The sequence below is a fragment of the Nylanderia fulva genome, unplaced genomic scaffold, assembly GCF_048542155.1.
Source record: "Nylanderia fulva isolate GAGA-0341 unplaced genomic scaffold, ASM4854215v1 Scaffold42, whole genome shotgun sequence".
NCBI classification, from domain to species: Eukaryota; Metazoa; Arthropoda; class Insecta; order Hymenoptera; family Formicidae; genus Nylanderia; species Nylanderia fulva.
The window spans coordinates 989,645-1,001,855 of record NW_028190499.1 but is presented as its reverse complement, the minus strand read 5'-3'; the positions used below and the strand labels follow the sequence as shown (position 1 = coordinate 1,001,855).

The window sequence follows — 12,211 nt, the reverse complement described above, 5'->3', positions numbered from 1 at the left end:
TAAATAATTATGTAATTTTTGGTAAGTATATTTTTGTTTATTTCTGCGCGTTGCTTTATCATATGAATTTTACTAAATTAATATTAATTTTTATCAATTAATTCGAGTTTATTTTAACTGCAATTTCTGCTTTACCGATATATATTTGGTATCATCAGCAAGAAAGTACGTTCTAGGAGTTTCTCTGTAACCAGCTATCGGTACTTTACTTTTTCTCATAGCTTCTAGATGGCGCAGGTAGTAAGTAATTTGTTAGCTAACAAAAATATTTGTGGGATTTTATAACAATATAATGTTACTAGCTTTTCGGACCGCGCTTCGCGCGGTCCTCAAAGCCTTTCTATTCGGACCGCGTTTCGCGCGGTCCTTATATAGCCTATATTAAATCCATTTTAACACAAAAAATTAATTCTTTTTTTGTATTACCGCAAACTATTTCCACATTTGTTGTCCGACTTTCACGAAATTTATATCAAAATAAATAAATTTTTTTTGGATGATTACTATGTTATCTATTTCTTTCTCCCAGATATTTTATTTTACACCGCGTTTTGCATAATTTAAATATTTATTATATATTTTTATTTTTATTTTCTTGTTTATTTTAATTTCCACACAATTTCATATTTTTTAAATATAAAACATTATTTTAGTTAATATATACTTTAAATATTTTTTTCATTACTTAATTATTATATCTTTTTTTACATTTTACTCAATTTTTTTTATTTCTAATGTACCCACCGCTAACCCGCTATTATTAGCTCTCATACAATGTCATAATTCTTCAATCTACAAAATTTCCCTGTATATTACATTTTTTGTAAAACATTTTTCACTTTTTTCAATTAAATGTCCTTGATTGCTACATTCATCAATTTTAATTTTTACACTTTCTCTTTTTGTTGCTCTAGAAAATGCCACATAAAGTTGACCATGAGCAAATACAGGATGTGGCAAATAAATTCCAATTTTTTCTAAACTTTGTCCTTGTGATTTATTTATTGTCATAGCAAATGACACTCGAATAGGAAACTGTCTTCGTTTAAACTTAAATGGCAGTTCCAAATCATTTGTAATTAAATCTATCCTCAGAATCATAACAATTTGTCCTCGAGCAGGACCTGTTATAACTTCTACATAAATTATATTATTTTTCAAATTAGTTATAATAAATCTTGTACCATTACAAAGTCCTTTTTTAGTATTTAAATTTCTTAATAAGATTACTGTAGCACCAACTTTTATTTTAAGCCGATGAACTGGCATTCCAGAAGGTGTCAGTGAATTTAGAAACTCAGTTGGAAAATTTAATTGCTCCTGTGGATCATCACTTACAATACAGTCAATAGAGAGATACTCCTTTTCTTCTCCTTCCATTAGACAAAGAATTTCATCAGTAATTTTGAAAGTATCCTCATTTTTAGGACAAAGAATCGTTCGATCTTGATTTTCTCTAATCCTTTTCATGGTAATTCTATCACCAAAAATCTCATTAATAAGAGATTCTTTTGATATAAAATCATGTGGAATTTCAATCGTGTCTAGATTCAGTCCATCTGTATTTGATAATTTACCATCTCCGAGTTGCATTAACCAATTTGCAAATTCTTTTTCTTCCGCAGTTCTCATATTTTGCTGTAATTTAACCTTAATTACATTCCTCCATATAGGGTTGTATTTTACAGTCGATTCAATTATCGCTGTTTTGTGTAAATGAGGTACTACTGGAAGATTTTGTCTGAAATCTCCTGCAAATAAAATTACTTTTCCTCCAAATGGTTGATCATTCTTCATTAAATCCTTTAAAAGTTTATCAACTGCTGTTAAGGCATGTCCAACAGTCATGCTCACTTCATCCCATATGATTAATTTTGCATTGATCAATTCTCGTGCAGCTTGAGAATTTCCTCTAATATTTGATTTAGCTGCATCATCAATTGGAATTGTAAGCTTAAACAGAGAATGATAAGTTCTTCCTCCTTTCAGAAGTGTGGCTGCAATTCCAGTTGAAGCACATGGAAGAACTATTTCATTTCTTCCTCGAATAACACTTAGAAATGTGTTAAATAAATAGGTTTTACCACTTCCTGCAAACCCGTCAATAAAAAACAAACGCTTAAGTTCATTTTCATTTTTAATTGCTCGCATTACTATATCATACACGTATTTTTGTTCATCATTTAGTGTAGATAATAAATAATCACCACGTATTTTTTCTTCATCTACATTATACTCTGTTTCGTAAATATTTATTTCAGTTGGATTTGGTAATTGAAATTTCTCACAACTACTTCCATTATTTATCAGAATTTGTTGTATATGGTTTAACGCCATATTTTCGGGATTTACAACATTATTATTTACAAAGTCCTCAATCATAAAATCTGTGATCAAGTCAATAAATGCGTATGCACATGGGTGCGTGGATACGTGGGTGGGTGCGTGGGTGGATAAATAAAGTGATAAAAATTTGTTAAAATCATATAGTAGCCATCCCGGACAAAATTTGAATACAAATTTCGAAAAAGTCTGTGAATAAATGTTTGAATGCGTGGGTGGATGCATGGGTGGGATAAAACTTAAAAGAACCACACAGCAGCTTTCTCAGAAAAATTTGCAACATTTTTGTACCAATTTCGTGAAAATTGGTCCATAAATGCGCATGCGGTGGGTGAATGCGTGGGTGGAGGTGTAACACTTGAAAAAACCACATCGTCGCCATCTCCAAAAAATTTGCAACATTTTGGTACTAATTTTTACAAAAATCCGTTCATAAATATGCGATTGCGTGGGTGGATGCGTGGGTGGGGGCGTAAACTTAAAAAACCCACACAGCAGCTTTCTCAGAAAAATTTACAACATTTTTGTACCAATTTCGTGAAAATTGGTCCATAAATGCGCATACGCGTGGGTGGGTGCGTGGGTGGAGGTGTAACACTTGAAAAAACCGCATCGTCGCCATCTCCAAAAAATTTGCAACAATTTGGTACCGATTTAAAAAAAATCGGTTCATAAGTATGCGATTGCGCGGGTGGGTGCGTGGGTGGAGGCGTAAACTTAAAAAACCCACACAGCAGTTTCCTCAGAAAAATTTGCAACATTTTGGTACTAATTTCGTGAAAATTGGTCCATAAATGCGCATGCATGTGGGTAAATGCGTGGGTGGGTGAGTGGGTGGAAGTGTAACACTTAAAAAAACCGTATCGTCGCTATCTCCAAAAATTTTGCAACATTTTGATACCATGTGTTCAGAAATATTGCAAAAAAAATTTTTTTTGCAAAAACATACCCTCCTCTGAGGAAAAAAAATAAAAATTAAAAAATTAAAAAAAAAACCCCACAGCAGCCACCCCCGAAAAATTTGCAACATTTTGGTACCAATTTCGAGACAATCGGTCCACAAATGCGGAAGTAGTTCGGGTACAGACAGACAGACAGACAGACAGACAGACAGACAGACAGACAGACAGACAGACAGACGGACGGTGCTTATATATATAGATATTAAAATTATATCGGATATATTAACATGATATTAGATTTTTTATTTAATTTTAACATTTTAACAAGCTTAGCAAGAAAAATCTTTGAAAGATTTACGTTTTTTCTCGAACTAAATTTTTGGAAAATTTAAATAATTTTGTGTTTTATATATATGTATATGAAAATTAACCAAATCAAATATAGTAGGCCAACTGAACGAGCAAAAAATAAGATGTAAAAATTTTTTATTAATAGTTAAATAATTAAATTATCATTCCGTTACAGAAACAATATAAATCGTAAACGTTTCGACTGCACTACAGTCTTTTTCAATACATAAAAGTTAAAAATTAAAATACAAAGTTAAATGTTAAAAATACAAAGTTAGTTAAATATTAAAATATAAAATTAAAACGATTCTTCGCTGTTGACCAATAGATGTGTAAGACGATTGGTCTGAGATGTATTACGATTTATATTGTTTCTGTAACGGAATGATAATTTAATTATTTAACTATTAATAAAAAATTTTTACATCTTATTTTTTGCTCGTTCAGTTGGCCTACTATATTTGATTTGGTTAATTTTGTTAATTTATACGAGCCTTTCATTAATTAATTTTAATATATGTATATGATTTTACATAAAATTTATTTAGCGTGGGAAAATAATCATTTAAGTTTTCTTGGCGTTATATTTTAATTTTTTGAAAAGTTACACAATTTTTACATTTTGAAAGCAAAGTATAACAAAAGGTTCGGATATCTTAAACTGTAAGGATGCGACATATTTTTGAATGACACACACATACACGTAACATTTTTAACCCCGGAAAAGTGCCTCTCGAGCGTTTCTTGCGGATAGATATAGTGACCTAATTTCGGCAAGACTTCTGAACTAGAAAATTCTGTTTCTTCTTTGTAATATTTTCTAAAGCCGTGGAACAATCCGCTTAACTATTGCGCGTGGGAGTTGGGTGATCTAGAAAATGTCGAGTCACGATAAAACGACGCTCTTTTCCAGCAGAAATGATTAGAAAGATATTGCTTTATAAATAAAATATTAAACTTGGCTGTACGGTTGAATGTATTATTTAAGAGAAAAAAATAGCTCTCTCATTCTACACTGGTTATATTAACTTGATCGCGTTTCGATTTTTTTTTTCACGATTTTTTTTACAATCTCGTGCATTATCCTTTTTCTTTTGCAACATGCTTGCATGAAAAAACGACTTCGCACGAATGCACAATGACGATGCTAGGATAGTGCGCGCAATGTAGATTTTAATATACACTTGATGGCCTTCGATACCTTTGTCACGTGCACATGTTGCTTGAGATGCAAAAATTTAGGAATTTTTAAAGAAGCGTAAATGTCTAATTTGGAAGAAAATTGCGCGAAAATCGAAGGGCGAGATTTTTTTCATAAATGCAACTTTAAGAGTTTTCGATACATTTTATTGAATTATAATTATATATTTTTATGTGACAGTCAAAAATATCGAAATGTGAAATATATTTAATTAAATACCAATTATAATATTTTAATACAAATCTATCGTCCTGTGACACGCATTTTGTGTCTGTCATCAGTGCATGTTTGCTGTTATCTACATAAAATTATATAAACAATTATCTAGATAAAACTTGTATCTTTTATTCAGATATATTTAAAATAAAATCTTTATCTTATCTAATTGTAAGATGAATTTACATATTTTTATCTCATCTTTATCTAGCTAATTTTAAAATCATCTAAACACAACACTGTCTGTCATATAAAATAAATATCTTTCCCGCCAAAATGTCGAACTAAACGATTTTACGGCAATTAATTTTTTCGCGATCGCGGAAGTATAGAAAGCGAAGTCTTATAGTTCGCGGTCGAGAAAAAAATTATTATCTAGAAAATTATTTAGATGAATCACTATATAATTTTATCTTTTATCTAGATATATTTAAAACAAAATCATCTTTAGATGAAGATGATTTTGCTTTAAATAATCTTAGATAAGATTATCTAAGATGAATTTACTTATTTTTATCTCATTTTTATCTAGCTAATTTTAAAATTATCTATAAGCACAACACTGTCTGTCATATAAAATGAATATCTTTCCTGCCAAAATGTCGAACTAAACGATTTTACGGCAATTAATTTTTCCGCGATCGCGGAAGTATAGAAAGCGAAGCCTTATAGTTCGCGGTCGAGAAAAAAATTATTATCAAGAAAATTATCTAGATGAATCACTATATAATTTTATCTTTTATCTAGATATATTTAAAACAAAATCTTCATCTGAAGATGATTTTGCTTTAAATAATTTTAGATAAGATTATCTAAGATAAATTTACATATTTTTATCTCATTTTTATCTAGCTAATTTTAAAATCATCTAAGCACAACGCTGTCCTGTCATATAAAATGAATATCTTTCCCGCCAAAATGTCGAACTAAACGATTTTACGGCAATTAATTTTTCCGCGATCGCGGAAGTATAGAAAGCGAAGCCTTGTAGTTTGCGGTCGAGAGAGTTGAGAGTCGTCGCGATCATCAAATCGCCGTAGAGTATTGTCTGAAGCACCGGAAATGCCCTCGCCGGAAGAACCATTCTGGTAGTCTGAACCACGCGCGATGTCGCACGGTCGGTCTCCTTTCACCACGTGGTTCTTGGGCGCGTCAAGCACGCATGAATGCCCGCGTGTTTCCACCCACGTATACAAATACGCACTTACACGACACCTAGAAAACGCAATCCCGACATCAGCGTTGCTGTCACGTTCGGCACACGCGACACATCGCGTAAGATTAAATAGGGAGCAGGCTCGAAAGGGCCGAATCAAGGGGACAATAAGAATTAAGGGTGATTCTATAAATCCTCAGAAATTGGTGATATATTTCTGTGAGGGACAGAGATTTTTCTTCTAGGGAAAGATTGATCGAAAAAATGTATGTATATAGATATACATAATGTGATTATATTTTTTTTATATTTTAGAAGTTTATTTATTCTTTTTTTTTGTACAATTAAGCATTGCTTTTAAAAAGTGATATTTATGTTTTAAATTTTGTGTATATTTTAGTGCAAATGGATATGTATCATACATATACATTTTACTCTGAAAAAAAATGAGAATTGTATTATCTCTGTTTTTATTTTATTTTACTTCTTCATGGTTTTTATTTAATTTTTTAAATAAAAAATCAAAAATAAAATATGAACATAGATATATTCTTTGTATAAATATACACAGAGAGAATTTTCTCTTAGAGTTTAGGTATCTTGAATATCATGACAACATAATATTGAAAGAATTTTATGAGTTTCTCTGATATTTACAATAAAAAAATATTAATGTCTACCACAATAAGATATAAAATATATTCGATTAATTTTACTATGTACATATTAATATTTTTTATTGTGATAAATATGAATCAGAGAAACTCTTATAAAATTCTTAAATTCTAAAAGAAATTTCTCTCTGTATATTTCAATGCAATTTTTACTGATCTATTTTCTTTAAAAAATAAAAAAAAAATTAAATCTAAATTGAAATTCTTTAATTTTGATGAAAGATTTCCCGTTCTTTGTGGAGTCGATTATTCACCTCTGAATCTATAGCGCGATATCGATATCCGATATGAAGGTACTTGTCTCGACTAATTATAGAATCGAACATAGAGCGATGCGGTTTATCTCGCGTTTCAACTTGACAGTGAAGGCGATGGAAGATAGACGATCGTTTCCACGCGATTCATGATATCCTCGAGAAAAATCCGGACCGTTAGTTGCCGCGAAGCTGCTATTAAAGTGTCTTCTCGTGAGTTAAGCTCGCGATTCGCATACACGAAGTGTACCAAACGTGACACATCCGATCGGGATTCTCATCGCGACGCCGATGAGAATAAATAGATAGAGAGAAGCCTCTTCTCTGAAGCATAATGATTTGAATCGTCCAGACAAAAGATTATAATAGACCAATAATATTGAACGTGATAGTTTGAAAATTTTTGCACAGTTGAAAAATTTCTGTTAAAAACAGATATCATATGTTCCAAACGGTCCACAGAAATTTTTGTTAATTTAACATTATATGGATATGGAGACACAAATATTGTGTTAATATTTTAACATAAAATAAATGCAAAACTTCAAATAATTTAAAATAAATTTTGAGTAAAATTATTAACACATCCTTTTAATGTAAAAATTAACAAATATGAAAAATTAAAAAATATGTTATATAATTTGAGATTTTATTATCTCCACTTATATGAAATAGAAAATCAACATTTTTTTCTGTAAATTTTAACAGATAAATCTTGTCACTAATAAAGCAGAACATATTTATTGTGTAAAATTAAAAATAGATGCACATTATGTTACTTTAAATTTTTTTCAGTTGTTTTAATAATTTAACATTTAAGTTTAATTAACAAAACAGTAATAGGTTAAATTAAAACATGAATGTGTTAAATATTTAACACAAAAATTTTAACGGGGATCATTTTTAACAAGAAAACACAAATTTTTCTATTGTGTGGCAACTCTTTTGTGAAAATTAAAGAGTAGAAATTCTGACTTTTGAATGTTTTTATGTCACATCTCTAACTTGATCTTGCGTTTGTTGATAAAATTTATTTCAATGATATAAATTCATAATTGACATTTCTTGAAAAATATCACGTAAATATTATAAAATTCTTAATTATTTGATATCCGAATTTTATAATCTCTAAATTTGACTTGTAGTCCCTGAATTTTGTATCTCTCTGATAAAGAAAGCAGAATGTTGTTTCATTATTTTTCGATATACGACATCATAAATAATCGTAAAAAATAACGAGTAGAAATTCTGCTTGGTTTTTATATTTTCTATGTCAAATCTTTATGCTTTTGTGTCAATTTTGTATTTATCGATCGAATTTAATCTTATACACACTGAAAAAAATATTAAATTCAAATAATTATTTATCTATTTTAAAAACAGATTTTTTATATCAAATAAATATTTTTCCACGGCAAATCAATATTATTATTTTCAAATAAATGATGTGTAAAAGACTAGTGAAATAAATATTTATTTGAATAATTAAATAATTGTTTTTCGGTGTATAAGCTAAAACTGACATTTCTTGAAAAATATCAAAATATCATAATTAGAATGATATTGCCAAATTATCTTAATTTTGATATTCTGAACTGGAATTTTAATCTCCAAATCTGACTTTATAATCTTTTAATTCTGTATCTCATTGACAAAGAAAGCCGGAAATCATCGCGTTACATTTCTCGATGTGCGACACCATAAATAATTTATGTAATTAGACTCTGGTGACAAATCCAGTCTAGTGGAAACACATGCTTGTTAGCACACACATACGCTCACAAAATATTTTGCTTCTGATTGCAACGCGGAATCGAGATCGCAGCGTCGTTTGCATCGCCTAGTTTACGCCTCGCGACCCTAATTTCGCCATTGTTTCGCGCGAATTATTTCGCGCTCACGGCAGAGGTGGTTAATTGGTTGGTCGACGTGTATGGGAAAGCGCTAACAATTTCCACGCGTGACTTTGCGAACGAGGTGACGTCACGAGATGATCTCGTTTGCACTGGATTCAAAAAGAAAAAGAATTGCAACTTCCTCTTTTGTGTCACTGCGTCGCGTTGTTTTTCATCGCTTCGCTTATTTTGCAATTATATCCTTCAGTCATTCATCCTCGGAATAAATGTTTGACTCATTTTCATAAATATTCATTAGAATTAGAATTAGTTTTCTGTATGAATGTTTGTAGAGTCGAGAGAAAAATTAAACGAAAATTTAATGAATAAAAAAATGTGTATGAATATTGGAGTAAACTCAAAGGTATTCTTTCTCAAATTATTTAAATTTTGAAAATGACCGGAAAATTACTTCTTCATATCTAATCTTATGTTGTGGCTGAATCCAATATATTAAACATTTTTTAAATAAATATTACATATACACACATGGTTTTTTGATATCAAATAAATATTTTTTCACAGCAAATCAATATTATTATTTTCAAATAAATGATGTGTAAAAGACTAGTGAAATAAAAATTTATTTGAATAATTAAATAATTGTTTTTCGGTGTATAATATAAAACTGACATTTCTTGAAAAATATCAAAGTTATTTTGTTACGAAGTATTTTCATTATTTCGCTGCTCGTTTAAAATAGGGAGGAAGAAATTTCGAATTTTTCATGGATTTGCCGCGATTATTTCACGGCGCAGTTAATCTTTTCGTTGATTTGAAAAAGACGCAATTTCCGTGATGACCCAATGCCTATCGTCACCGGCGACCGCACATCCTCCGGCGATTACAAGCCGAAGATCCAGGGACAGGCAGTCTACCTTGGACAGTTCTCGTGTCTTCGCGTCGTCGACGATTGCACGCGCGAAGTATGTGCAATCTATTGTCGAGACAAATTGAACGGCATCCGGAAGTCTCTATATTGTTTTTTTTTTACATCGTGTGTGAACGTCGCGGAAGTTTTCATTCGACCAATTTACATCATCTAATTACTCTTATCATCATATTTAACTGTTTTTTTTTATTTATTAGAGAAAATATGCAGGAAGTATTAATCCTTTCGCGACAGTAATAAATATTAATTATCGCTCGTTAGTCGTGGTAATTACGTAAATCATTATTTCAATCAAATATACATTCAATATAATTTCATGTTTTGTAAATCCACAGCTAGATTTTGTTTTAAATCTCGTCGCTTTTTGAATGAATTTTACAGAAATTTATATTTTTATTTTACGTTGACAGTTTATAATTGACATTTACATTTCGCGAGTAAAATTTTATTTTTGGACACAGTTAAAAAATTTGCGTTCAATGACTTTGTTAATATTTTAACATAAAATATATGCAAATTTTAAGTAAACTTAAAATAAATTTTATGTAAAATTAACATAGTTTTACTGTAAAAATTAATTAAACAAAATGATCTGCTTCATTAGTGATAAGATTTGTCTGTTAAAATTTACAGAAAAAATGTTGATTTTTTATTTTATAATATAAGTGGGGATAATAAAATCTAAAGTTAACATATTTTTTGTTAATTTTTACATTAAAAGTATGTTAATTTTACACAAAATTCATTTCAAATTATTTGAAGTCTTGCATTTATTTTGTATTAAAATTTGTGTTTCCATTTGACATATCCATATTATGTTAAATTAACACAAAAGTTTCTGTGGATTGTTCTTGGGGCATGTGATATCTGTTTTTAACAGAAATTTCTCAACTGTGTACCTTTTGAATTTTTTGATTGAAAGCGATTATGCTCTAAAAATAGAATCTCTCTCTTTGTGGTCTCTCGACCCCGGATCCGTGGATCTTTTCCTTATCGTCACGGATCGTCGCCCCTCCTCGAAACTCATCCGATGACTTCACACAAGCCAATTGGTGAATGACGGTCTAATGCCCGTCGGGAATCCTCCTCATCGAAAGAGGAGTCCTCGGCGCCGGATGCGATAAAACGGTCGTACTCGTCGTCGTCGTCGGACCCGGCACCGATATAAGTGCGTTCACGCCGCGTTCGTCGTCGGACGGACGTTGCGAGAGCGGATAAAAGTCGGTGAAGTGTGCTAGGTCATTGCTTTTCAGCGAGCGATCCGTCGCAGTCGTCGCGGCACACGCATCCCAGGCGGCTGAGACCTCTTCTTTTTGCATTCATTGTGCTCGTCGCAATCCGTCGTCTCGCTTTTATACTTTGCCATTCATCGAATGAGTCATCGAGCCAGCGAAAATAATTTCCAGAAGAGCCAAGAGTGTCGCGAGAGCGAAACATTGTGTTTGACAGAAATCAGCTGATGCGCTGTCAGACGGGATCAGTTTTACATCTTGTCGCGTTTATAATCTTTCGTATGAATACATTCATCGAATGATGATTTATCGAATGAGTCATCTCGCGGAAATAATTTTTAGAACAGCGAGTGCCGAGTAAGAGAGAGAAAAATATTGTGTTTGACAGAAATCAGCTGATGTGGCGCGAGATGGGATCGGTTTTGGAGGGAAGCGTTCGTGCTTATGGTGCATATTTTTGAAGACTGTTGTGAGTGAAAAGCATGGAAATATTATCGCAAATCTATCGGAATTGACTGATGATTCGTGTATATTCCCGAGGGAGTGGTCGCGTTGTTTGCTGTTTGACGTTGACGCGTCGATAAGAGGCGCGTTTAATTGCGGGAAAAGAGGTCGGTTGACCCACTTGTTGGACCATTACTTGTGTGTACAGTACGGGAGTGCGATCGTAAAACGGGACGAAGGCGTTGGGCGCGTGATTATCGTATTATCGATCGAGCGATTGTCATCGCGAATTTAGGATGAGTCGCAAGAAGGTGTGGAATTCCATTATGCGACGAAAAAAGAAGAATCATTTGGATCTAAGTCCCACAGATGACAGTCTTCCTAACTCAGGCAACGTTTGTAAGTCAAAGAAAATTGCGCGAAATGAAAATCTCGAAAAAAACCTTCGTGATCGATTTCATGTTTTGATAACGAGCGCGATTTAAATTTACAAATATTTGATTGTAACTCTTTAATTTAGATAAAGATATATATTGGATTATTCGTGATTACATTTTTCCTCAACGTCATTAATAATAATAATTATTTTTAATAATATATTTTATTTTATATATATATATATATATATATATATTATTTTAAGTATATTTT

At 31.5% G+C, this 12,211-nt stretch overlaps 2 protein-coding genes across 5 annotated transcripts in view; both read left to right on the top strand.

Annotated features, from left to right (window-relative positions):
- Positions 1-12,211, top strand: part of raskol (Ras GTPase-activating protein raskol) — a 449,557-nt gene that overhangs the window by 255,138 nt on the left and 182,208 nt on the right. The gene's annotated exons all lie outside the window — the stretch shown is intronic.
- LOC114936081 (Ras GTPase-activating protein raskol) overlaps positions 10,671-12,211 on the top strand; it is a 60,714-nt gene continuing 59,173 nt past the window's right edge. Inside the window, exon 1 of one of the 2 annotated variants that reach the window (XM_085486332.1) lies at positions 10,671-11,959. In XM_085486332.1, the coding sequence (XP_085342458.1) occupies positions 11,857-11,959 (103 nt within the window). In that variant the 5' untranslated portion in view covers positions 10,671-11,856. The remainder of the gene's footprint in view (positions 11,960-12,211) is intronic. The other variant, XR_014925523.1, reaches the window with a different exon arrangement.